At 42.4% G+C, this 27892-nt stretch overlaps 2 protein-coding genes across 16 annotated transcripts in view; one reads left to right on the top strand and one right to left on the bottom strand.

Annotated features, from left to right (window-relative positions):
- LOC123763872 (arginine-glutamic acid dipeptide repeats protein) overlaps positions 1-13235 on the top strand; it is a 114893-nt gene extending 101658 nt beyond the window's left edge. For 5 of the 7 annotated variants that reach the window (XM_069329960.1, XM_069329959.1, XM_069329961.1 and 2 more), the window contains 2 exons: positions 4943-5088; positions 10118-13235. In XM_069329960.1, coding sequence (XP_069186061.1) covers positions 4943-5088; positions 10118-10234 — 263 coding nt within the window. In that variant the 3' untranslated portion in view covers positions 10235-13235. The remainder of the gene's footprint in view (positions 1-4942; positions 5089-10117) is intronic. The other 2 variants (XM_069329962.1, XM_069329958.1) reach the window with 1 other exon arrangement.
- A 5496-nt stretch (positions 13236-18731) lies between these two features.
- Positions 18732-27892, bottom strand: part of LOC123763955 (dipeptidyl peptidase 1) — a 176712-nt gene continuing 167551 nt past the window's right edge. For all 9 annotated transcript variants that reach the window (XM_069329969.1, XM_069329966.1, XM_069329967.1 and 6 more), the window contains 7 exons: positions 25966-26223; positions 24557-24709; positions 22708-22841; positions 22250-22526; positions 21757-21879; positions 21401-21622; positions 18732-20427 (listed from right to left, as the gene is read on the bottom strand). In XM_069329969.1, coding sequence (XP_069186070.1) covers positions 20245-20427; positions 21401-21622; positions 21757-21879; positions 22250-22526; positions 22708-22841; positions 24557-24709; positions 25966-26223 — 1350 coding nt within the window. In that variant the 3' untranslated portion in view covers positions 18732-20244. The remainder of the gene's footprint in view (positions 20428-21400; positions 21623-21756; positions 21880-22249; positions 22527-22707; positions 22842-24556; positions 24710-25965; positions 26224-27892) is intronic.

Raw genomic sequence — 27892 nt, 5'->3', positions numbered from 1 at the left:
TGACCAGAGTGAAAATAGTGAAAACATTTTATCGCGTTTGCTCGCTCCTGGGTAACTCGTTCGCACTTTCTCTGTTTGCTGCGGGTAATTAGCCTGGCTTTTGGAGTTTATATGCATTTAGTGCTGTAGAGAATTATATTGCGAACACAATGATACCAAATTTAATCTCGTAGGACGAGAATTAAGGTGACAAAGTTGAAGAAAGTATACACTTTTCAGAATTTACGCGCGCTCCCGTGACACCCTGGGGCCCAAATTGCACAGTTGAGGGGTGGTGCGCGGGGTACGCCAAAGTGTTAAAAGACACACTATTGAATAAAATTACTGTACTGCAAAAGCCTGAAAAACAACAAATCAGAGACATGGAAATAAATGTGAAAATTCATAAGCCATATACAATTTTTTTTCCTGTGATTAAGGAATGCATTTTAACAATATGTATTAGAAAAAATAATCTAATTTATTTTTTCTCTTTGCACACCTGAGGGTTATCGGCTATAAACAAGGGTGCAATGCAGGTGTTGAATGAGTTAATATTTAAAATAACCTACACTATGAAGAAGCAAAATTAGAAAGGAAGAATGAAAAGTGGTTATTAATGTTCAAGAATATATAAGAGCACAGTGCTCAAATTAACAACAGAGTAAAATCTTTATAAATACTTCAATTTTAAAACAATTTACTGGATTATAGATAATTCAGTTTAGAAATTGAACTGTGAGGGTTTTCTCTGTATGAAGTTGTGTCAAAGGCTTTTAGTATGTGGGAGGAACGTACCACCTCTATTTTAGACAGTGTTTACTAGGAAAGAAAGAGGGAAGGGGAATTTTCAGTATACAATACTCCCACAATTTCATTAGTTTTACTAGTGACATTGCCATAATTTTCACTAGGGCAAGCTTCACTTGTTTAGGGATGGACTTCAACTTTGGGAAATGAGCGAAACTGAAACTCTTTCAGTGTGACTTAGAGTGGAGTCAAGCACTGCTGAGTGAGAGAAGGGGATTAAATGTATGAAAAAACTTGGAAACAAAGAAAACACTAATTAAAAGAAGAACTTTAATAGTAAATGTTGGAAGACAGTGGAGAAGATAGAAATAGTTTGAACTCATTACTAAAACATCCAAATCCTGCCATTGGTTTAATTATGTCAAGACAAAGAGTAGTGAAAGAGATTATGAAAGATTAAAACAGGATACAACATAGTTCCAATATAAAAGTAATAGCAGAGGAAACCCTCCACATTATAGATTTGTATCATTTACAAGCATGTGGAGGTTCTATACTAGCCTCAGTAATGTTTATTATATCTGTAAGTAATCTACCAGAAGGAATTCAGAGTTCTATGAATAAGCATTGCATATATATAAGGTACCAAGGAGATTAAGACTTTGATGACTGTTATGCCCTTCAAAATGACCTAGACAATGTAAATGAATGGCTTGAAATTAACTCAAGCTTGTTTGCCCAGCTCCCTCACTCATTTGAGGGGAGGGAGGCAGCACATGGTCAGCCAGCATCTCCACCTCTGTTCTATGGTAGATATGACCGAACCCCCCCTCCGTCCCCCCTCCCGATGACCTGGAGGGATGGAGTGTGTTGGGGAACCACAAGGGCTCACCCAGAAATTGGGGTTTCACTACATTCGATGCTAGTTTTCTAGGAGCCCCTTGTGGCTCCCCGAAGCTAACTACCCTGAGAAAAGGAAAAACAATTGGGCATTTACCAGGGAGGAGTGAACACCACAGGCAATCAAGATGAAAACTTAGATGAGAGAGCAGGGTAATTCCTAACATCATGGGGATGAGGGTAGACCACAGGCTGCCTGGATTTAATGGCATTAAGGATGACCTGAGAAAGACAATCCATTCCGTTCACCTGGACTGTATTGGTCTCGATTTTTATGATAGACAAGCCTTGGAATAAGGGTCCAAGGTGAGAGGATCAACCCACAAAGCAACCACAGCAGCAGAATCTGTGACACGAAGGTTGCAGCAGAGCTGCTACTGGATACAATACATAATACTCTACTCCCTTACCTGTTGAAGATTCCGGGGGTTAATGTCCTTGTTGCCCAATCTCTGACCAGGCCTCATGGTTGCTGGTGTGATCCACCAGGCTGTTTGATGCGGCTGCTCGCAGCCTGACGTACGAGTCACAGCCTGGTTAATCAGATATCCTTTGAAGGTGCTTGTCGAATTCTCTCTTGAACACTGTGAGAGATTGGCAAGTTATGCCCTGTATATGTGGGGGAAAGCGTGTTGAAAAGTCTTGGGCCTTTGATGTTGGTGGAGTTCTCTTTCTCTTCTGCTCTTCAGCAAGGCTGTTTTGCACAACTTGCCTTGCCTTCTGATCATATGTGGTCTTATTTCTGTGTGCAGATTTGAAACCAATCCTTCTAATATTTTCCAATTTCTAATATTTCCCACATCCAAACCGACCAAGCATCAGTCACCAAAGGACTACTACAGAAGTCAATCAACTCATTTTCACCAGAAAAGGAGGAGCCGGCTGCAGACGAACAAACTGCCCACCAAGGCCAAAAAAACAAAATCCCTGTTGCTGGAGGAGAGCATGAAGCTCATCCACCTGAAAACCGAAAGCAAGGGAAACCAAAAACAAATGCGTAAAGAAACAATCACGGACTTAAAAGGGGACATCTTAAACCAAGCAGAAAAAAAAGAAATGAAAGAACACGGTCCAGAGACCAAGCAGGCTTAGGCAGTGCGTGAGCAGGCCAGAGTTGAAACAATGCACGAGACAGCTCTCTAAACAGAGCTGAGGTAATGCTACGTGATATGAAGAGACAGTAGTCAGCATAAGATGCAGATCAAGAAAAAGCCAAGACAGAAAAGAGAGCACCACACACTCAGAAACTGAAGAACAATGACAAAAAAAAAGAAAGGAAGTGGTGACAGGAGCTCCACGAAACCTCATTCTGTCCCTGCAGAGAAGACCACAGGTCACCATCAATGAAGCCACCTGATCGCTGTAGAGATTGTGATAAATATGTGTCGAAAAGACTATCCGCCATAGACAGTGCTGAAAAGAAAGGGACCTGGGCATGAAGCTGCATGTTACTCGCAACCCGAGAAATTAGTGTGGATAAACAAGCAGTTAGAAGGGGTATGAAAGAAATTCCCCAGAACCCCCATATTACGCACAACACCCCATGACCGACAAAAGTGGCACCAAGACCCACGCGAGAATAAAAGTGTCTGCCAGCCAGGGAGACACCTGAACCTCGTAGCACTTCATATAGGGAGGAAAATAAACGCAAAAGCAGCAGGGTCCAACAACGAGACACAAGCTGGGTCACAGAGGAGGAATGAAAAAAGCTCCTCCTGAGTCACATCATATGCATACAGAGGGGGAACAAGAACACCCTCCCCCACCAAATCGAGAATCCCACAGAGGGAACAAGGAACCATGTAGAGTCGAACAGGACTGAAGGGTCCACACTTGACTTCCCATAAGCCCTGGAAATCGCAGTTGAGGGCCCTCAGGTCACACCCACCACTTGGGATAGAAAAGCAGAGTCCATGGAAAAGGCTTCTAAAGAAGGAGGGGTTGGCTGGAAGGAATACCCAAAAGCCCCGGCAGGGCAAGCAAGCTCAACTGCATCCATCTGAATTGGAAAGAGCAACCTTACCCCCCCCCCCCGTCCCTGAGTTGCCTGAGCCACTTTCCAAGCTCAACCCTGTCCCATCTCATGTTGTTGCATCATGGCCTCTCCCACATAGTTTGCAACACCAGCTGCACTCCAAGAAGAAATACAAATTAATGTTTACTTTTGTGTCATTGGTTAATGTACAAATTAGTTATATATGATGTGGCTAGGAAGTATTGAGAGTTTTTAGTAATAATGACCCGATAGGTATTTTGTAGATGTACGAGTGGAAAAATGTGACCTTTTGAGGCCCCTGGAATTCCAATTTTGATCACGAAGGCCTAAAAATCATTAAAGTAACTTTTTCTTTATCTTTGCTATTCCAATCTTGTAAACCCTTTTTTTTTTTTTTAGGTATCTCCAATAGGGATTCCTTATGATTATCTTTTTTGTTCCTTAAAGTTTTCATAATCTCAAGAATGTCTCATTGTATTGATTTCAAGCTTAAAGTACTTTATATTTGAGCCTAAAATTGTGTAGCTGTTTGTGAACATTTTTGTATATGGAATATCTTGAGATAGGCTCATCATATTCATTGAGAGCCTGTAACACTGATGTATGATGGAAAAAAATTAAGGTTTCTTTCATTGTTGAACAGTGTACTTGTAGCCCAGTAATTACAGTTCTGTTTTCTTGCCCATATAAAAATATATTGATTTGTGAACGTATTGACTTCAGACATACAACACTTGTGTAGGACCATAAAACTTGAGTTTCCTGTTGTTACTGGGTAGTGTAACCCACAGGAAAATCTCACTCTCCATAGCCATTGATAGATAAACACCTACTTTCAACCTACCACATTACCACAAACCACATATCTGCAGCTCCATCCTTACCACATGAACTCATGCCATTTACACCCCCCAATTGCATCCACTAATCCCTCTGCCAACCACACTGCTAACATTCATTTCCTCTCTCTCTTCATGTTTTGTAACATGTGAAGACATGCTTGGGGGAATCTTTGTGTTTTCATAATACCTGTATTCATAATATTGTTTGTTTTGAGATATGGCATGAGGGCTGGGGATATTATCCTCAATTGGCTATGATTTGGTTCATAAAACAAATATGTTTGCAGCAATATATCAAATTGTATTTGCAAAGACATTCATTATTAAATTTTTCTGTATACAGTATGTAAATATGTGGTTGTGTGTGTAAAGATATGTGTATATTTTGTGTTAATTAGTTAAAATATAATTTTGTAAACAGAAGCAATTGAGGTAATAATTTTTGTTTAAAATAAATGTATATTTTTTTTATCAGCAGCAGCAGCAGCGGCTGCAGCTGGTTATCCTCCTCGACCACCCATGCTAAGGCCCGGTGACCCCCCTCCGCCACTACCCCCTGGATACCCACCTCAGAGCCACCATGCTGCCTTATTAGGACGACCTTATGAGGAATTAGCTCACGTAAGTTCACAACTACGGTACATTTTTTTTTATTATAAGTTACAACCTTTAACTATTCAATTTTACATTTTTGTTCATTCTCAGTTTGTTAAATAAATTATAGTTTTTACAACCTTGCCACTTGAAATTTTTTATGATCCCCAAAGGAAAATTTGGAATAAAATTGCAGACTTGGATAGCACATACAAAATCTTCACTAATGTTACCTCCTCATGCTATACAAAAAAAAAAAAATAAAGATCTTATCCAAACCCACCAGTGCATTGATTAAAAAAAATTGTATTAATGAGTCTGTAAGGTGCAATACGGTATATAATTTGTTCCTGTATTTCTCTTCTCACCCTTTGCCTTGCTCATTTTCTTCCTTTTCTGTGGGGTTACCCGTCAGATCCCCAGAGCTATCCAGGATGATATTGATAATATTAGACTTTGGCATCAGTCAGTATGAAAGGAGTTCATAGGCCTACCGGGGACCACGAGCCAGAGGCATGAGGAGCAATGGCTTATAGTAACCCCAATGTGGTTGAAAGCATTCTACGTCTATCAACCGGGTCAGACACCCAGAAAAGTAAGCATCCCAAAACAAACCCCTATTCTGGTTTAGAAATTGCGACTATAAGCCAAACTAGTGGACAGAACTCACCAAACAAAAACGAGCAAACGAGCATAATGTCACTGTGTCCGCAACACCGTTTGCGCAGCTCCCCCCTCCCCGGGAAGAGAAAGGGGGAGCCCCAGACTCCCCCTCGCCGGCTATCCAAAACCTCAGTTCTGAGGCTGATGCGCTAGGCTGAAGTCGTGTGCTCTGGCTCCGGTTTTCGTCTTCAGCTATGTGATCTTGTGTGGTGGCTGTCTCATAGGGGGTGCGCAAGCCAGGAGTAATTCTTCAGTACTCGGGCTGCATGCGCCTAGGGTTATCTTCCCTAGATGACCTGTAAGTATTGCCCTTGGGGCTTGGCCCCGTTGGCCCCACTTGGATTTTTGTGCCCTAGGAGCGGGGCTTGCAGTTACTTGGAGTGGGGTTTTCCTTTCCCCCTCTGCATATGAGTTGGTTTCGTGTCTGCCCCTTCCTCGGGTTCAGTTCCGTGTCCCTTCGGGTCCATTGGTTCCGTCATTCCTGTGGGTACTTTTATCCACTTTCTCAACATTCTTGTTTCGCTTCGTATCGGGATCCTGCATGGCCATGGGCCCATATGGGCCCTCTGATTTTGTGCTTGATTATCAGAGGGATCTTGAAGGTTCAGGTGGATCTTCGTACTTGCCATATTATTGGAACGTCTGCCGATTTCCAGTGAGGTTTACCTCTGGTCTTTTATGGGCCTCATTGGTACTCTTCCGTACTGCTTATTGTCTTTCCCTGTTGTATCTAATTATTTTCTTATCTTCTCTTCTCTTAGTAATCTGTCTCGACATTTATTATGATCGTTTAATAAGCCTTGTAGGCTCCCTCCCCAGCGAGAGGGAGGAGCCTCCTTGGTCCTCCTGCATTCTGCGCATGGCCCGAGGGTGATCGTTTTGTTCATGGTCAGTGTGAACCTGTGTTGGTGTTCCGTGACCTTTATCTTGAGTCATATGCCGCACTCGCTCATTTTCTCTCTCCGGTCATAGCCCCCTCGATACTGGAGATGTTCTGGGTTTTGTATGTAGGGAAAACACCTAGTTCTTTTCGCTGCTTACAGGTGTGGGGTGGCTCGGAGTAGCACCGCCTGCACCTCTACACAACACCTAATCTCCTGCAGTGTGTGCGACTTTGGACATAATCCTCTAGCGATGTTCCCGGAATGTTACACGGCTCAGCTGTGTCATGACACAATTGTGTCTACGCTCTACAGGTGAGAGTATACGGTTTGGCGACTGTATAGACCGAGAGTATATGGTCAGCTAGGCTCTGGTTCTCGATTTTTGGATGAGTGTTGGGTATTGTTTGTGGTGTGTTGCTTGGCCCATTTGCGTGCATCGTAACATGACCTTACTTTGTGCTTATATCGATGCTATCTGGGCACTCATTCATTGACTTAGTCAATGTTCTCTGGACGCTCATTCATTGACAGTCATTCAGTGCCTGGCTGCACCCTTATACAGTGACACCTCGACTTACGATTGCCCAACTTACGATAATTTCGAGTTACGATATAAATTTAATCAGAAAATGTGACTCGACTTACAATAATGTCATCGACCAATGATATTCGTTGATGTGCGTTCGAGTATGAGTATGTGAGGATGACCACAGAGGAAAAGCAAGAGATCATTCGTAAACATAAAAATGGTATGAGGGTTGTTGATGTAGAGGATGTCCCTTCCTCATTTATTATGAAAATGTGTGCAGCAGCATGGGAAGAACTGCAAACTTTTGCTGAAACGACTCGCCCAACTCAAGCTGCAGTAGGCAGTTGCCTTAAAATTTTCAATGACACTGTGATGCATCACTACAGACAAATATTGAAAAAATTTGAAAAAAGAAAAATGTCTAAAATTTTCGTTCAGTGGAAGTCTGGTAAGCTGCTCCATTTTCTATAAAAAAAATGAAAAAAAATGTCAAAAAGGTTTGTTCAGTGGATGTCAGGTAGGCTGCTCTATTTTCTCTAAAAAATTAAAAAAAAAATTAAAAAAATTGAAAAAAAGCAAAGCAATCACTTCCTGATGTTATAATGGAAGGGGAGACTCCTTCCAAACACTAACACCTCTCCTCCTCCCCCTCCTCCCCCCTCCTCCCCCCTCCTCCCCCTCCTCACCTATCTTCCATACACCAACAGGAGTCATCAATAAAGGTAAGCAATAACTTGTACATACTTTAGTACTAAAGATTTGGGTGAATTAGGTATAAAATTTACTTTGAAATAAATTTTTTTGGGAGTGTTAAACGGATTAATTCAGTTCCCATTATTTCTTGTGGGAAAATTCATTTCGACTTACGATACGTCTCTGGGAACGGATTACCATCGTAAGTGGAGGCCCCACTGTATGTACATTGGAGTGTCTGTGTATTTACTTGATCGTGTACATTCCGTTACCACTTGCTTCCTAGGTCTTATTAGTTCATCAAATGGATTATACTCTCTTGTTCCTATCTACCGGTGCTTGGACTATATTTAGGGTCTTTTCATTGCATGTTTCCGTATTTCCTACCTCTACACATTGTTGTGTATCTTAATATGGACTTATTGGCTTTGCTGGTGCTAGATTGGACTGTGTGCATGTTTAGTTCCCTGAGATTGGACAGCCCCAGTGTTCAGTTATAGAACTGAGTTCTTTCATCTTCTTGTATGTTACTACCAGCTTGTGTGTTACAATGTCTGCTGGTGGATGTACCTTTAAAATCACCCATTCCTGTCCCTTCAGTTCCTTTTCATTGGGACGGGGAGTTAGGATTATGGCCCTGGCTACGGCCTTTTCTTTGTGTTCCTTTTCCAGATGGTACATTTTTTACGTAGTGCGGTACACGTCCTGGGTAGTTTTCATCTATTACTCAGGGACGCGTGTGCAGGATACCTACGTACTTAGGTTGTAGGTATCCTGCGCTTTTTGTTGACATGGTCTTGTCCTTCTCTCGTGGAGGTTTGGGACTGTCGTCTTGACACATACTGTCGCCTTGTCTTTTGCGGCGCTGGCGGAGCCGCTACAGCTTGCTTTCGGTTTTTGGTGTTCCCTCTTCACCATTTCGCGAGCTGTCTCGGGCGTTGTTCGCCTCTGGCCTGCTCACGAGCCTCCTGAGCCGTCCTGGTCTTGGACAGGGTGCTCTCTTTCTCTTCCCTTTGGTTTGTTGTGGCCCCTTCAGTTCCGGTTAGTTTCTCTGTGGTTTCTGGTGTTCAGTTTGTTCATTGCAGCCATCTCTACTTTTCTGGCGAGGTTGGGACAGCTGTTTTCCAGAGGGGTCCCTGGGGTTGTTGCTGCTTGTTTGGTTGGCCGGGGTGTTTCTTCTTATGTTCGGGTGTGGCTCTCAGTCTTTGCCTTCGTGCCGCGGCCTAAGTCGCCCTAGACACGCTATGGGCTGACCCGGGTTCCCTTCGTCCCTGTTCCAGGGTTCGGGTCTCCCAGGTCATCTGCAGGGTCGTTTGGTGTTGCCAGTTGTCTTGCTTTCAGGTTCGAGCATGAGGTTTCCGCCTCCCGGGTTAGTCCCTTTTTTGTCCTTGTCTTTGGGTAGTTAGCTCCAGGGAGCCAACAGGGCTCCCCCTAGAAAACCAGCGTTGGATGTAATGAAACGCCATTTTGTGGGTGATACCCGGAGGCTCCCCAGTGACCCTCCCTCTTTCCAGTTGGCGGTTTTTCGCGTGTTTTTTGATGTCTAGTCTCAGAACTGAGGTTTTGGATAGCTGGCGTGGGGGGTCTGGGGCTCCCCCTTTCCCCCCTCCCAAAGAGGGGGGAGCTGCGCAAACGGCGATGTGGTGATGTCATGCTTGTTTGCTCATTTTTGTTTGGGGAGTTCTGTCCACTAGCTCGGCTTTTAGTTGCAATTTCTTAACCAGAATAGGGGTTTGTTTTGGGATGCTTATCTTTCTGGGTGCCTGACCCAGTGTATGGCAAACATAGAATGCTTCTAACCACATGCAAAAACTATGTGAATTGAATAATCCTGTAGCAGTGAATACTTTTAACACAATTTGACCTATGATGATCTCATTCTGTGCTTCATAAAAATATGGTATTTATTTAGTTTACCAGATCTTGCAATATAGGCCATTGCTCCTTGTGCCTCTCTGAGGGGGGCCATGTTCTGGCTCGTGGTCCCCGGTAGGTCTATGAACTCCTTTCACACTGACTGATGCCAAAGTCTAATATTAGCAATATCAGCCTAGATAGCTCCGGGGAGCCTCCAGGTCTCGCCCAAAAACTGGTATTTCATTACATTCAACGCTGGTTTTTTCACTCATACTAACTTTCTCCGTTTCTGTTTAGCTTCCTATCATTCCTACTTTATCTTTCTGTTCATCATACAGCTGCTGTCCCTTCATTTGGTCCATACTTACTACTACTGCAATCCCAACCCATGGTGTATTACCGTATTAATTAATTGCGTTTGTTTTTTCAGCTCTCGGCAGCCCATGCTCACGAGCAACTACAAAGACAGATGCTCTTAGAGAGGGAGCGTTACCCTCATTTGAACCCTGGAAATCACTTTAGGACTGACTATGGCCATGGCCGGTGAGAGGGAATGAAGACTGTTTCGCTGCAGTAACACACACTGTGCAGAATGAGGTATTCCTGGGTCAGGAATACATTGGGTTAGTTGGACAGTGTAAATACAGTATAGCCATTCTCTTTCAAGAAAAGTTTAACACATAACTAAATAGTTTCTGTAAAACATTCATTCCAAAGAAGGTTGATGTGAAATTGTTGAAAATGGTACCAGAAACATTTAATCATTTTGTATTCAGTTTAAGAAGTTACTGTTATGGTTTTGATAACTGAGAAACTATTGAGAAGGCAAGTGGTATTTAGGATAATTTAATTCCTGGTATAGTAAACAAGTTGGATTCTAGTTGCATTCTAGTATTGGATTGAAAAAAGGCACGATATTTTTGGGTCTGCTTGCATGATATGTAAAACAAAGTAGTACGGGTGCAATTTATTTTTGTCTTGCTTTTCTGCCTGTTTTTATTGTAAGAATGTTAGTTTGCATTATTTAAAAAGTTAAAATATATTATTGTGGTCTAATTGTGGAGAAGAAATGCGTGTTTTAACACTTGAGAGGCTACACAGAATGCAAGATTTCTGTGATGCGTAGCATAGTTTTAATTACAAAAAAAAAACTATGTGAATTGAATAATCCTGTAGCAGTGAATACTTTTAACACAATTTGACCTATGTTGATCTCATTCTGTGCTTCAGAAAAATATGGTATTTATTTAGTTTCCCAGATCTCGCATTATTAAAGACAAGACTTGGTAAGTGTTTCCAATATGTATATTAGTCTTGGAATCACTGTAACGGTGTATAGTGTACTGTGGCTCTTCAATCTGTATATTATACGTCAGTCACCTGGGACCACCCACTGAATAAAGAAATAGTTTTGATAATTTATTATATGAATTAAATGTCCTATAGCCATCGTCATTGAAATGTGGATTTTTTCCTTTGTTTGAGATAAGAAGCTTCTCGTTGGTGGCTTGGGAGAGGTTTGCTTGGTGACTAGCTAGCTTTAAACATACAGTATTAAGACAAAATATTCCATACACCAATTTGTCTTGGGAAGATATATTGCAAGCTATATCTTAATATCAGAGCTTGGTTCCAGAACTGTTAGTACAACACAGTCCTTATATCATATTGATTCCTCTTAGCAATTGTGATGCAGTAACTCAATATTTTACCTGGTCCATAGCTGGTGTTAAGCCTTCTCGCTTGTAAAACACTATGGATAGCCAGATGTAATATCACCAGGCAGGAATTTGTTTTATCAAATTTAAATAGCTGCCAGCACAACAAACAACCCCATAGGCAGATGTAGGACCTTTCGGCCCAATCAAGCCAAACAATTTGTCATTTGTATTGGTTATATGAGGAGCATGACCTGTTTCACTGTACATGTGGGTCTCCTTTCTCTACTGGGTGTATAGAGGTGAATGAAGTAATCTACTCTGCTTCTTAGTGAAACTTGGGATCTTTTACTAGTGAAGAAAGTGTGCTTTCTTAAGACATAAATAGAGATACATGGGCCATATTGTACAACACAAATATTTCCATAAATATTTAGAATCCAATTTACAAAAGTAAATTTGAGATCAGGAAATGGAGCTTATGTTTTTGGAAATCACATCTAACAAAATTGTAGCCAATTTTTCCTTTATACGTTAAGATAACATTAAATGTAAAAATTCGTCTGAGTATCCCAGCAAAAATAAATTGAATAGTTACACCAAGCATTTTATGAAAATGTTGATTGTGATCATTGGCTGTGCTTCCACAAAACTCCCAGATATTGTGACCTTGCTAATAAAAATTTTTACAATTTTGTGTAACTCAATTATATGGCTTTATTTCAAGATATTAAAATGAAGAGCCATGGTATGGAAAGTCTTTTTACTCCAAATAATACTTAAAGGTTGAGACAACATGATGAAAGGTTTTCCATTAAGACATTTAATTTTCCTCATTTTATGCTCAAGTTTGTTGCAAGTGTCTTTTTTATGTACTGTTTTTTATATAAGGATCAAAAGAAATTTGTCAGTGCCCCCAAAATGGTGTATTTTTTTATTATATGACAAGTGGATATTTGCGTACAATAAATTGATGGATTGCAGTATTAATTTTTAATGTGTAGATTTATGTTATTTAATGCTTGAGCACTCTTATAAATTGTTTTTATTACTCATTATTCTTTTTGGGAAGCTAAAAACAGAGATATCTGATTTTGTGAGAAATTATCTGTAGCAAACTGTAGGTACAAACTGTTTACTCATTCCTTTAAGTTCCCTCTTATGCAATGAAAGTTTTTATTTCGACTTTTAAAGTGCAAAATTTTGCTAAAATCTTAACAAATTGTGAACATCTATTGTGAAATAAAATATTTCATATTAGATAAAGTATATTTTATCATTTCACATGGATGCTTTGTTAAGTAATTGTTATTATTTTTTGCAATCCATGGGTTTAGTTTCTTTTTAATTTATTTTATTATTCTAATGCAAAATGTTAAATATGATCTTATTTAAAAATCCCTTTATGTTATAACTACTGTATGTGATTTACCGACAGATCATATTTCTCTCTCAAGAGACTGAAGCATTCGTGATAATTATTGTTGAAATTTTGATTCGTACCAAATATAATATTGTGTACAGTAAAGTTCAGGATGTGTATCGTTTATATGAACATTTAATGAGGTTTTGTAGGTGTGCGTTGAGGAGACTGAGCCTGAATTGAAGTTGAATATTATTTTAAGTGAATTTGAATGTGAATGAGAATGCAGTGTTTGATAACCCCTTTTTAAAGGCTCTTTTTCATGAATTGTAAATACAATAAAATCACTTTAATGTAATTCCACCTATAATAATATTAATTACTGATGACATCACTCATGTGCAAGGTCATCAGTATTGTACATAACCACGAAGAAGACTTAGGTGTCTTTTTTTTTTTTTTTTTTTTAATTTTTTACCTTGTTTCCACTGTGAGTTTTGTCACTAGAAATACATGTTTAAAAGATTGTTTGTCATTTATTTTCCAAGTGTGTACAGCTTTCTCTTTTAACACTATTCCTCCCTGATGTCACATAATGTATCATAAAACCAAAACATGCAGAGTTTCCGATGATGCAAACGTTGTCATGCAAAATTTGTTGCAATGTCTTATTATTAAGTATCCTGACCCACAACACGAAAATATGCCTTGATAAACACAAGGCAAACCAGCCCATCCAAGCTAAGTGCCCAAATTGCTCCAAGGCACACCACGCCTACAGCAGACCAAAACTTATATCAGCTCCCTACCTGGCGGTATCATATTCTGTCTCAACTTCGTTCTTTTGGCCTTCGTGGGAATCTCCCTCTTTTCCTCCAAAGTTTCCTCTCTCGTCGTTCCTTTCGCCTGAGGCTTGGTACCACTCTCTCTGCCCCTTTTAGGCAGTATGAGGGTGTACCCCAGTGTAGTGTTCTGAGCACTATTCTTTTTCTAGTTGCCCTCGACGGTCTTCTTTCCTCTCTTCCTTCTGGCATCTTCTCCGCTCTCTATGTTGACGATCTTACCCTTTGCTGTCAGGGTGATGATTCGCCTCTCCTTCAACAGCGGCTTCAACTTGCGATTGATGCCGTGTCGTCTTGGGCCACTGATCATGGCTTCAAGTTCTCTGTGTCTAAGACTTGTGCTATGACTTTTACTCGGAAGCATGTCGTTCTTCGTCCCTCTGTCGCTTTATGGTCATCCCCTTGTGTACAGGGATTCCGCTAAGCTTTTGGGGTTAATCTTTGACACTCGCTTGTCTTGGTTGCCCCATATCTCTTACCACCAAGTTGAATGCTCTAAGGCCCTTAACCTACTTAAGGTTTTGTCCCATACTTCTTGGAGTGGATAGGTGCACACTCCTCTATTTACACTCCTCAGGTCCTGTCTAAACTCGATTATGGTTGCCCTGCATACTCTTTTGCTTTTCCTGCTACTCTTCGCCATCTTGATGCTTTGCATCATACTGAGTTGCGTCTCGGCTCTGGTGCCTTTTGTTTGACTCCTGCCCTCAATTTGTATGTTGACACTGGCTTCCTATCTCTCCAGGACCGCCGTGATCGCTACTGTCTTCGCTATCTTGCGTGGTCCTTACAACACCCTTCCTCTCGCCTCTGTCGTGCTTTAACTTTTACCCCTCCTGTGGTTCCTGTTCCTCTCCATCACCTCCCTCTTTCTGTCCGGTTATCTCGCCTACAGGACTCCCTTTCCGTTCGTATTTCTAATGTTTCTCCTCGTATTGTTCCTTCCTTGTCCCCGAGGAGAGTCCCCCTTCCAAAGTTTTGTACATCCTTGACCAGCATCACTAAAGCTTTTACCCCTCCTACAGTTCTGAAATGCCTTTTCCTTGAGCACTTTTCTTCGCACTCCCACTCCGTTCCCATCTTCACCGATGGATCCAAGTCTGCGAACGGTGTGGGCTACTCTGTTGTTTTTCCTGACCGCACTTATATGTGTCGCCTGCCTTCGGAGGCTAGCGTCTTCACAGCAGAACTTTATGCTATTTTGTATGCTCTCTGTATCTTGCTTTCTCATTGTCGATCCTCCTTTGTGGTTGTAGTTGACTCTCGTAGTGCCCCCATGGCTCTAGAGTCCTTTAATCCTGTCCATCCAGTAGTCATCGAGATTCAACATTGGCTGTTTCTTATTTCTAGTAAATTTAAATCAGTAGAGTTTTGCTGGCTTCCCAGCCATATTGGTGTTTCTTTAAATGAACGTGCAGATGCTGCCGCTAGGGAAGCTATCCGTTCTTGTCCCATCTCCCGTAAAGGTATTCCTTATTCCGACTCTTATACTGTTATTCATTCCTCCATCCTTGCCCGTTGGCAGGGTTGTTGATCTTCTGTAGTTGGTAACAAGCTGCGCACTCTCAAACGTAGTGTGTCCCCGTGGCCGCCTTCCTGCTACCATAACCGGCGGTGGGAAACTGCTCTAGCAAGGTTGCGGATTGGCCATGCTCGCTCAACTCACGGTCACTTAATGGAGTGCTGCCCTGCTCCTTATTGTCCAAATTGCGTTGTCCCTCTTACAGTTGTCCATATTCTTGTTGAATGTCCTGACTTCAAGGACGTGCGTGTGTCTTGCTTTCCGACAGTCCCTCGCGGTCACTTGTCCCTCGATAGAATTCTTGGTGAATCGGATACTTTTGATATCGTTCGCCTTATGCGATTCTGTTCTCGTATTGGCATTCTTGGTGATATTTAGCGCCCTCTGATTATTTCGCACTTTGACGGTGCTACATAGCCTTCCCGGTTTGGTGCCTTCTTTTGATAATTACTTATACCAGCTCCCCTGCCCACAAAAAATGTGGAGCTTACTAAGACTAAACCAGGTGGAGGGAGTACATGGCCCTTCACCATCGGCCATGGTGGAGGGTGTGAAGACGTCCATTCAAGACAGAGGCTTGGGCTGTGCACAAAATTGCAACACTTGCAATGCATAACAGCAACCAAAGACATAGACATCCTGATACTACAGGAGAGCCTGCTTTGAGACGGATTAGAACCTAAAATCTCAGGCTATCGAGGCTTCTTCCTTCCATGTGTTAATAGGCAATCCAGGGGATGTGCAATCTATGTAAAATGTGACCTGATCACCAAGCCCATAACCAGACCACCCGATTGTGGAGCAGGGACAAAGGTATGGGAGTATCCATTGAACTAAGACAGACAAACTTGAAGGGTTTAATGTTTACAGGTCTCCACGTGCTGAAGTAGATCTCTCGGTGTTATTTGGACACGCGACTACATCAAACACAATCATTTGTGGTGATTTCAATTCCCATCATCGTTTGGCATTGGGCTCGAACACAACAAATGAGGCCGGCACTCACATTGCACATCCACTAGACCAGCAACCAGAAATCCAAATCCTAAACAAGAATGAGCCCACCCACATCCAAGGAGGTAGATTAGACCTAACCTTCGTTTCAGCCTCCCTAAGAGATGCAGCAACATGGTCAGTTGAGCCCACACTCACAAGCGACCACTATGGGGTCCAAATTGAACTTAAGTCAGATCTACCCACCCCACCATCTCCATATGAAGCCTGGAACTTTGCTTTAAGTTGTTGCAGGTTATCACTCAAGCTATGGTGCCAATGTCAGAATTGTCAAAATGATGTACCTTGCATACATCAGATCTTTAGTGGATTATGCTGCACCTCTGCTTGTTTTGATGCCTGAAAAAAAACTTGGAGGGCTTGAAAAATTGCAGAACGAAGCCTTGAGGATAATCCTTGGGTGCCCTCGTACCACAAAGATACTTAATATGAGAAAGGAACTTAATATTCTGAGCGTTGTTGATCGTGTTACTGAAATTAACTGTCAAATTGGTATAAAAATGCTTAGGCTAACTCATCCTAATCCTTGCACAGAAGCCCTCCAGAATTTCTTTATTGAAGATCAGCATTGTTCCAAATGGATAACAAAAACTGGAACTCAACTCAGAATGTATCAGGTTCATGATTTGTACCAAGAGAAACAACAACGGCACTTTCCTGCACCGTGGGAGGTTACACCCTTTCCAGTTTTAATCCCTCCCTTTCCACCCAAGAAGCAAATTAGAGATCAGCCCAAGCTTCGTCTTGAGGCAAAGCTCAATGTCTTAAGCCATATTGATGCTCTGTCCACAGAGCATTCTCTCTCTCAAATCATATACACTGATGGTTCCCTACACCGCACCACGGGTGCAGCTGGAAGTGCAGTTGTTCTGACAATGGGCGATGGCTTGTACTTTGAGTGGGGAGTCCGTATAAACAACTGGGCCTCTACCCTTCAGACCTCTTTTGATAATTACTTACTTACTTACCCTTCAGACCGAACTATTTGCCTTGATCCTTGCACTGAAATGTGTACAAGTCTCCAAACTTGATACATTAATTGTAAGTGACTCCTTATCATCCTTAAATGCTCTCAACTCTTTAAGACATAACTGTAACATGCTCGTGTCCGAAGCTAGACACAAATACAACAAAATTATTAAGGATGGTAACAGAGTCCATTTCATGTGGTCTCCATCTCATGTTGGCCTCCGAATGCATGATAGAGCTGATAAGTTAGCTAAAGAATCTGCCTTTAAAGGAGCCGTTGAGTGTAACCTTGGATTGTCAATGAGCAATCTGAGAGCAGCAGTACACCGAGAACTTCAACAAGATCTTGTAGATCTGAGGCAAAGTGAAATTGACACCAGTAATTCCATCTATCATCATACTATCATGCAAGAGGAGCCACACATCTATGGATCATCCAATAAAATCAGCAGACTTCTAGATGTTACTACTGCTCGGCTTAGACTCGGTTACAAGTATCTCTGGGAATTCTCATTATCTGCTGATGTTTCTGCCCGAAACGCTGCGCGTGCTAGTGGCTTTACAAGACTGTAATTACCATATTTGTATCCTCACATTCCTTATGTACATTCTTGTATATGCATAAATAAATAAATAAATAAATAAATGTAGACCTGACCAAATGTAAACTGTGTCAACAAAATTATTCGCACACCCTCCGTCACTATGTGATGGAGTGCGAAAAGATACGTGAATTTAGAGACAATTCTATAACCAATGTTCCAGCGATGTGTAAATATTTCATTCAAAATGATCTGCTACCAGAAATTTTAGCCAAATATCCCCAGTTTGCTAACTGTAGGTAGTAACTGAGTGAGTGTAACCTATCCACCGCTGCCCACTGGATGGGGGGCGGTGTGCAGGACAAACATATCAATTGTGACACTAGCTCTCCACATATGTCAGTTGCTTAATTTAGAAACTGTACTTATGGTCGATCTCGAACCCATTGTTGATGTGACGACTTATATTGAATTTTGTAACTAGCTCATCAAGATTGTAACTTGCTTAGCTAAATGAATTGTGGGGTTCAGTCCCTGAGCCCATTATGTGCCTCTGTAACCCTTTCCACTACCGCCCACAAGATGGGTATGGGGTGCATAATAAATGAACTAAACTAACTATTGTTGCCCGGAGAGTGTAACAATTATATGCTGTACTTACTATATAAACCTGCAATGTTAAATGGGATTCTTGTAATGTTATTTGTCTTTTTGTACTCACTGAATTTGTGCGCCCCTTGAGGGACTTGAAGTAGAGGGGGGGACGTAGAAATAGCCTAAGCTACTCTATCCCTTTGAGATGTATTTATTGCTTATCTCAATAAACATACTTGAACTTGAACTTGAACTAACTATTGTGTTTGGCTAGATAAGAGTAAAGCTGCTTGTAGATTAGTTTTTCAAATATTTTTGACAAGTTAGGCAGGATTGATATAGGTCTGTAGTTGTTAACATCAGTGAGATCACCACATTTGTGGACAGGGGCATTCTTCTTCTTCTTATTCTTATTATTATTATTATTATTATTATTATTATTATTATTATTATTATTATTATAATAAACTGTAACCCCTCGTATAAAATCGGGTAAGTAGCACATTACTGTGTGTATCATTACTCGTTAATAATAAAAAATAATATAAGTAATTTATTGTATTTTTCCTTCATGGTTATACATTGGCTACATTGTCGCATTGAACAAAAATCATAAAATACTTATCGTTAACATAGTTTACCCCAGAGAAGCAAAACTGTTGATATCAAAGAAAATGGTAGTTAGTTAGGAGGGAAAAGGTGGGACTTTATTCTTTACGCTGAATCCGACACTGGTTATGATTCTATTTTTTAATAGTCCTGTGATTGAGCTTGTATTTACCAACTTATTCTTTGTAGATAAACACAAGTTGAGAGTATATGGTATTCAAAGTTCGATAAGGTGGAACTACTGACCCTCTCCAGGATACATCCCCCCACAAGCGTTTCGTGTCTGCCCGAAACGCTTTGCCTAATAGTGGCTTTAGGCATTGTATGTACTAGCTCTATCTATAAATCCATCAACTTTGTATCTTACCTTGTATGTATGTACCTTACCTGAATAAAAGATTTGATTTGAAAAAGATTTGAACAAGCTGACTAACTCCTGTGTACATGTGTACATATTTATCAGTAAATAAGTAAACAGGTTATGTAATGTAGATAGCTTCATAATTGACACATTAGAAATGTGTAAAGGCATTAAGGTAACCCCGGGTCATGTTGCTTGCAACCCGAGTCATTTCGCCTCTTATAGCCACCTATATCGACTTAAAATTCTTAGTCTGGTCACGTGATGTATGTACTGATTTAGATATCCACCTGTGATCGAAGAAGGCTATGAACACTTGAGGCCACGTTTGTTCGAGAGATGGTCCTAGTAATCACACAAATAAATTTAACACCGAGCATCCAATTGTTTGATGTAAGTCAAATTTCCCTCTGGATCAAATTTCCCTTTGACCTAGAGGGAAGATGTCAGTTTCCGTAAGCAACCTTTATTTATCTTATTTATATATATACAAGAAGGTACATTGGGTTATGAGAGTACATAGCATTGATGTTTTTATATTCTCGTAAGGCCATTAGCACGCATAGCGTTTCGGACAGGCCCTTACTCTGACAGATAATTTTAAGTAGGTAATTTCTAGCAAAATTGAAAAATGTTAACAGATACATTGTAAGAAAATTTTAAGAAGATTAGTAGACATATTATAATCAAATTTGAGGATTATCAACAGGTACATTGTAGCATAATTTGAGGATTATCATTAACTAAAGTTAGACATCAATCATCTAATCCTGTATACTCTCTACGATTATTGACGGCTAATTCCCAGTAATGAGTGTGGTTTTGTGAACCCATTACACACAGAGATCACACTAACGTGATGTATCAAATGAACAAATCCACAAGGGCCGTGACGAGGATTTGAACCTGCGTCCAGGAGCATCCCAGACATCCTATGCTTTAAATTCTCTCCTTATTTGTTATTTTTCCGGAATTATGGGATTTTCATGCCCGTGCCACCTCTTGGGTGGCTTAATCTTCATCTTATTTTCCCCCTCTCTATCTGCACCTTTCTCCCCCTCGCTCTTGCTCCTGCCCTTACACTCAAGGTATGGCGGTGACTCGGATGGCCTGGGACTCGATGGCACACTCGTCATTCCCTCGCCTGATTCTGAAGTAGCCGTCCTCGCCCCAGTCGCGGCCCCACGAATTTTTCACAGTCCAGAACTTCTCTCCGGAGTCAGGGTCCAGCCCGAACCCCACTACCAGCACCACGTGACTCGTCGCCTGTGCCGCCAGGGGACACACCAACGAATTAGAATGAAGATTTACTAATATTAATATTATATAATAGGTTAAGTTGAAGACATAGTCTTTAGAGTGTTACAACTTTAACGTTAAAAATGATGCATTTGTAATATTTTGAGCACACACATAAATACAGCGACAGTATTAATTGACAAAGTTGGTTACAGTCCTTACATATAATGCTAAATAAAATGCCAGAGATAGATATATAGCTACTTATGAATCATGTTAATGCGTAATTAATAACCACAATGATTACAGTATCATTAACATTAAATAATTAACAAAAAATATAAATGTCAGTGGATGAATTCGCGAGCATAGGCTGTGGTAATAACGTATAACAAAGTACAGGAATCACCACAGATTATTATTAATGAATTAAGTTGTATGATGGTACCTTGTTCATTCATACTCGTCTTGGTTATACGATTAATTAGGTTAAGACAGTAATTATAAAGCCAGGGCGAGTAAGCTACGACTGATCTCGTCTGAAACAACATTCTCAGAAACTTCAGATGAGTGACTTTGCAAGCATCTTGTTTACTTGGTGCGGAAGCTTAAAGCCAAATCCGCACATATGAGAGCACGATGTGAACTGATGGATCAGCATCATGATGTCTGCCATAATCTTGGCCACGTAAACTTTTCCTCGACATTTCTCGTGAAGTCCGTTTTAAGCCTTACCTTGAGGTTACCTTGAGGTGCTTCCGGGGCTTAGCGTCCCCGCGGCCCGGTCGTCGACCAGGCCTCCTGGTTGCTGGACTGATCAACCAGGCTGTTGGACGCGGCTGCTCGCAGCCTGACGTATGAGTCACAGCCTGGTTGATCAGGGCCTAGCTACGAACGGGACACCGACGCACACTGTGTACGCCTACATCTTTACCATAACCTGCGCCACACACACAGACACATTCACCATCGAGTTGAGCGATGCTTTGAACTACGTTACCTCTAAGGGGTTGAAATCACTCCGAAGGCCTGTGTAGTGATAGATGCCACCGGCGTAGTGGTGGAAGTCTTCGTACACTACAAAAGAGACGGAAATGGGCCCTGAAGTGACGACTGCCTCCAGCATGGCCTCCTCGTTACATCCACCATAGTATCCTCCCACGTGTACATATTCGCTAACATAGGTGCGTGGGCACGTCTCGTTCCTGACACAATGGCCTTCCTTCGGAGAGAGAGAGAGAGTCCCATTGACATGGTCGTTGACTGTTAAATCTATTGCATCTTTGTGAAAGTTATAATTTTAAAGTGAGGAATTTATATCTCTGGCATTCACAAAGCGAGCAGTGAGTGACTTACAGTGGCAGTGTAGGGGTTGCAAGCCTCGACGACAACTCCCTGGTCCTGGGCATAGCGACCGGCAACCAGATAGTCGTACCCGCCGTTGCATCCCTGAGACAATCGCGAACACGACACGATATCCTGAGGAGTATGAATGATCCAATGGGAAAATGAGCCAGCGTAATATTGTGCTCCAGGATATGTTGTGATGATATCGCATGTCTATACTTGACGAAGTTGATTGTTATTTGTTATATCGAAGTTGATATAATATGTTGATATATCAACATGATAATGTTGATATTATACGCGAATCGCAGCCTCATGACAGCCAGAGCCATGGATAGAGGGATGAAACTTTGTGACTGTGGACAGTGATGAAACAAACTTATGGGCAGAATTCTACAATACAAAATAGTTATTTAAGTGGCGCACAAGTTATACATTATACATCAGAAGAGATACTTTATACACAAGTTACATTATAGATTTTAAAGGAAAATGTCCATGCCTGCGTGGAGAAAACGTCCTGGCGCTGGTTGCGGGTGGCGATCCTCACTTGGGCCTCCAAGTTGGCCATGGAGGCAAAGGCGTAACAGGACCCGCAGGAGCCCTGGTCCCTGACTGGTGAGATGTAGTTCACGCCACTCACGTTTCGCCAGTCGAAGTTCTTCGGCAGGTAGGCGGCGTTGGCCTTCTGGAGGTCGGTGGCGGGAGCTGGGAAGGGCCTAGAGTGCCCGGCACACCTCCCACCTCCACCACGCTGGTACATCTCCCTCACCGTGTACCTGAACCCAGCGTAGAAATGCTCACTGTTAGGTTGCGCTCTCTGACACTTTATGTCCAAAAAATAATTTTTTCGCACAATGTATTTGAGAAGGAAAGTGATGAATAAGCTGAATTTGACAACGAGAGAAAGAGAACGAGAAAACACAAGGAGAAACTGTTTTAACACTACAAACTCTTTACTTTTCAAACTGGAAGTAAGCCCTAGCGGTCCATGAACTCTGAGCTGAGTTGATGTTGTCAATAAGGACGAGGTCATTCTTGTAGGGCAAGTCCAGATTGGCCAGGACGGGCCTGTAACTCACACGAGGGGCCACCTGGAGATGGAAACAAAACTTACAAACACCTTGTAAATAACACACTTGTAAACTCATCTCGGAAAAGCCCAAATTTACATTATTATAAGAGCAGACAGTATAGACATTAACTTAAAATCTGTCAGAAAGATTCGTCTCTTCTGCTTGACAGCAGAGATGGTGTTGCTTAAATGATAACAGATGTAGTAGTAGGCATCCATCAGTCTCAGGAGACTGGAGTTGCGCTCTGGTTGTCGATCTGGAGCGGCCTCTCCAGGGCGCAAAGCCTGGGTAGGTTGATATGGAGGAGAAGCTGTTACCCAGGCAGCAGGTCCCCCCCCTCTCCACGGCGACGAAAGTCTCCAATGGAAAGGCAAACGCCAATACAATTGGTTCCAGCGCCGTCGCAGGAACTGAGAGCTCCGAGGTTGACCTAGAAGTTGGTGAAAAAAAGGCTCTACAGGGACTCCAAACCCGGAGACCGCCGTGGTCGGGGCCGGAGAAGAACCACCCCATCAAGGGCATGAACGACCCCAGCCTCCTGAAGCAGAGCCTGGGGGGCCGCACGACCCTCGGGAGGTGGACGGCCCGGTCCCGCACCTGCGGGTTCCTGACAGTGAGCGTCACAGCCCTCCTTCACCCGAGGCCGGCCTCCTTCAAGACCAAGTAGAAGGAAGAGTGATAATTATTAAGTACAACAATTATTATTATAATAATTATTATATTAATAATATAATTAATTGATAATTATCACTATTCCTTCTGCTGGTATTAATAACATAAAAATAATAATATTTTATTATTATTATGTTGTATTTACAATTATCACCAAGCAGAAGGAAGAGTGATAATTATTAAATACAACAATTATTATTATAATAATATAATTAATTGATAAGTATCACTCTTCCTTCTACTTGGTGATAATTATAAATACAAAATAATAATAAATAAAATAAATACAGCATTACAATAAGTGATAATTATTAAATACAACAATTATTAGTATAATAATTATTATAAAAATAATATAATTAATTGATAATTATCACTCTTCCTTCTGCTTGGTCTTGAAGGAGGCCGGCCTCGGGTGAAGGAGGGCTGTGACGCTCACTGTCAGGAACCCGTAGGTGCGGGACCGGGACGTCCACCTCCTGGGGCTCGTGCGGCCCCCCAGGCTCTGCTTCAGGAGGCCGGGGTCGTTCATGCCCTTGATGGGGTGGTTCTTCTCCGGCCCCGACCACGGCGGTCTCCGGGGTTGGAGTCCCTGTAGAGCCTTTTTTTCACCAACTTCTAGGTCAACCTCGGAGCTCTCAGTTCCTGCGACGGCGCTGGAACCAATTGTATTGGCGTTTGCCTTTCCATTGGAGACTTTCGTCGCCGTGGAGAGTGGGGGACCTGCTGCCTGGGTAACAGATTTTCCTCCATGTCAACCTACCCAGGCTTTGCGCCCTGGTGAGGCCGCTCCAGACCGACAACCAGAGCGCAACTCCATAGTCTCCTGAGACTGGTGGATGCTTAGTACTACACCCGTTGTCATTTAAGCAACTGATGTATTCGTCACATAACGGAGACCGTTCTCACCACATGACAACGGAAGCTGTACTCATCACATGCCAACGGAAGCCGTACTCATCACATGACAACGCAAGCTACAGTCATCACATGACATCGGAGGCCGAACTCAACACACGACAACGGAAGCCGTTATACCATCCCATAACAAGACAATATACCTTAGTAACTTTTTTAGCGTTGAAGCAAGACCAGTTCCTGACGGTGCGGTCCCTGGCCCAGCCATTCAAGGTGCGGTCACACTGGGAGACGGTCAAGTTGCCGACCACCTCGTAGGAGGAGAAGGCGAAGTATGACCGCTCGTTGATCCTTACCTAGCCAGTAAGATGAACTTGAGTCATGTTAACAATATGAGGTTCAGAAATAGTCACTAATTGGGGAGGGACACGTATATACAGTTGTGGTATAGACTGGTGTATTAGTTGTGGTATAGACTGGTGTATTAGTTGTTGTATAGACTGGTGTATTAGTTGTGGTATAGACTGGTGTATTAGTTGTTGTATAGACTGGTGTATTAGTTGTGGTATAGACTGGTGTATTAGTTGTTGTATAGACTGGTGTATTAGTTATTGTATAGACTGGTGTATTAGTTGTGGTATAGACTGGTGTATTAGTTGTGGTATAGACTGGTGTATTAGTTGTGGTATAGACTGGTGTATTAGTTGTGGTATAGACTGGTGTATTAGTTGTGGTCTTTTACCTACTCTCCTATTCTGACAATATCTATTGTATACAAAACTAAAATAGGATAATATTTGTATACAAAAGTATTGTATAAAAAATAAAGTAGGGCAAAATAAGTAGTGGTTTAATTTTTATCTTGATATTTACAAATGCATTATATGTGGAAAGCTATGGGTCTTTGATATCTTGGGTCCTACTGTCCGGGTACCTCGTAAAACGTTGATTGTGGTATCGGATGCTGCCTTTTAAACTCCAAGTCTGGTACTAGGGATCCTTGAGCTCATCATGATTCAGTGTGTATGCTTGGAGAGTCCAGGGTTGTGGGTTCGATCCCATTCGATTGATTGATGATTGATGAAGATTAAGCCACCCAGTAGGTGGCACGGGCATGAATAGCCCGTAAGTGGTGGCCATTTTGAGCCATTACCAGTATCAAAAGCTGATACTGGAGATCTGTGGAGGTGCGACTGCACCCTGCGTGACGGGAGATGTCTCCCCCGTGATCCCATTCAATGGCCTCACAGATACATAGCGTCCATCTGATATCACTGTGCGTGTCATCTTGTCTTATCAAACTAGCGTTTATATACAGTAACACCATATGTACACTCATGTGATTCTCACGCTAACTTGTGTCTGTGAACTGACTTGGAAACGTAAGACTCACCATGCCAAACACCCGCAACATCTCCCACACTCAGGTATTATAAAACGTCATTATCACTGCGGGAACAGGAATTGTATATATTCAAGCATATCCAACAATAGGGAATACAGTGTCCCTCCTCCTTCACACCCCCTTACAAAAAGCTCACTATTGTCACCAGAGGAGCAGCAGCGGCAGTAACAACTGCTCCCCGACAACAAGAGCACAGTTCCCACCCACCTCGAAGCCCTGGTCAGCGACCATGGTCCAGGTGCCCTGGTTGCCTATCTCATCCACGGCGGTGTTGGGGAAGCTTAGGGTGAAGGTCTTGGTGTGGGGGGTGGTGCCCAGCTCATCACAGGTGATGGTGTGGTCTTCTGTGCGTTCCGTCTCTGTCAGAACCCAGGTGCCACGAATGTCCTCGTAGAGGCATGAAGCCGGGGTGTGGGCGCCCGCTACAGCGACGCCTACACCCACCACCAGCAGCAACGTCAGCATCTGCGGAATAACGACGGTAAGATCTAGCTACCATAAATGTATCATGATTAACTAGAAATACATAGCTATTGAAATGGGACATTCTCTATAACTAGCTGACATTATAATTATAAGGTGCGAAGGATAGATGAAATTGTTTAATGTAATAATCTCCTTTGAGGTCTGATAAAGACATTTTGTGCCCTATGTAATCCTTTTTTTTGCGCTACCGCTCAAGGATGAGTATGGGGTGCACAATAAACTAACAAAAAATCCATCACATAGACCCTTCCATTTGCTATATAATCGTGATGGCTTGGCGCTTTCTCCTCATAATTCCCTTCCCTTCTCAATCACATATTTTATTCCTAATTATTTCATTAGTTTGTGTAATTAAGACCTGAAGAGTCCATATACACAGAAATCACAATAGCGTGATGCATCTTATGAACAAATCCACAAGGACCGTGATGAGGATTCGAACCAGCGTCTGGGGTCTGGGACCATCCTGGACGTAGGTTCGAACCCTCATCACGGCCCTTGTGGATTTGTTCACCTGAAAAGTCACTACCCCAGCACGCACCACCTGGAGGCTAAAGCCAGTCTACACTAACTATTCCATCCATCATCAGTTACTGAGTAGGAAGAACCACATGAAAGTAGAAGAAATTGAAGGTTCTTCGCGAACTTGGACAGAAATATTAACAAAACAAAAGACTTACCAAGAATGTATAATATAATGTAAATTATTAAAAGACTTACCAATAATGTTGTAATATATATTGTAAATACATAGATGGTGCAATGCCAACAAAGTTTTATCAACTGTCATAACTGTAAGGTGTAGAGGTTAAATATAATTGTAAATGTAAAAATTCCCGCTGAGGTCTGATTTAAGACTTTTTGTGTCGTCTGTAATCCTTTGTTGCGTTAAGGCTTACATATGAGTATGAGGTGCACAATGAAGTCTCCGGCAGCAACAATCAGTTTGGAGTGTTGCACATGCTGCTATGGCGGGGTGTTGCACATGCTGCTATGGCGGGGTGTTGTACTGCTGCTATGGCGGGGTGTTGTACTGCTGCTATGGCGGGGTGTTGTACTGCTGCTATGGCGGGGTGTTGTACTGCTGGTATGGCGGGGTGTTGTACTGCTGCTATGGCGGGGTGTTGTACTGCTGGTATGGCGGGGTGTTGCACTGCTGCTATGGCGGGGTGTTGCACATGCTGCTATGGCGGGGTGTTGTACTGCTGGTATGGCGGGGTGTTGCACATGCTGCTATGGCGGGGTGTTGTACTGCTGGTATGGCGGGGTGTTGTACTGCTGCTATGGCGGGGTGTTGCACATGCTGCTATGGCGGGGTGTTGTACTGCTGCTATGGCGGGGTGTTGTACTGCTGCTATGGCGGGGTGTTGTACTGCTGCTATGGCGGGGTGTTGCACATGCTGCTATGGCGGGGTGTTGTACTGCTGCTATGGCGGGGTGTTGTACTGCTGCTATGGCGGGGTGTTGTACTGCTGCTATGGCGGGGTGTTGCACATGCTGCTATGGCGGGGTGTTGTACTGCTGCTATGGCGGGGTGTTGTACTGCTGCTATGGCGGGGTGTTGTACTGCTGCTATGGCGGGGTGTTGTACTGCTGCTATGGCGGGGTGTTGCACATGCTGCTATGGCGGGGTGTTGCACATGCTGCT

The sequence above is a fragment of the Procambarus clarkii genome, chromosome 23 (genome assembly GCF_040958095.1).
Source record: "Procambarus clarkii isolate CNS0578487 chromosome 23, FALCON_Pclarkii_2.0, whole genome shotgun sequence".
NCBI classification, from domain to species: domain Eukaryota; kingdom Metazoa; phylum Arthropoda; class Malacostraca; order Decapoda; family Cambaridae; genus Procambarus; species Procambarus clarkii.
The sequence above is the reverse complement of the archived record's forward strand: the minus strand, read 5'-3'. Positions and strand labels throughout refer to the sequence as shown.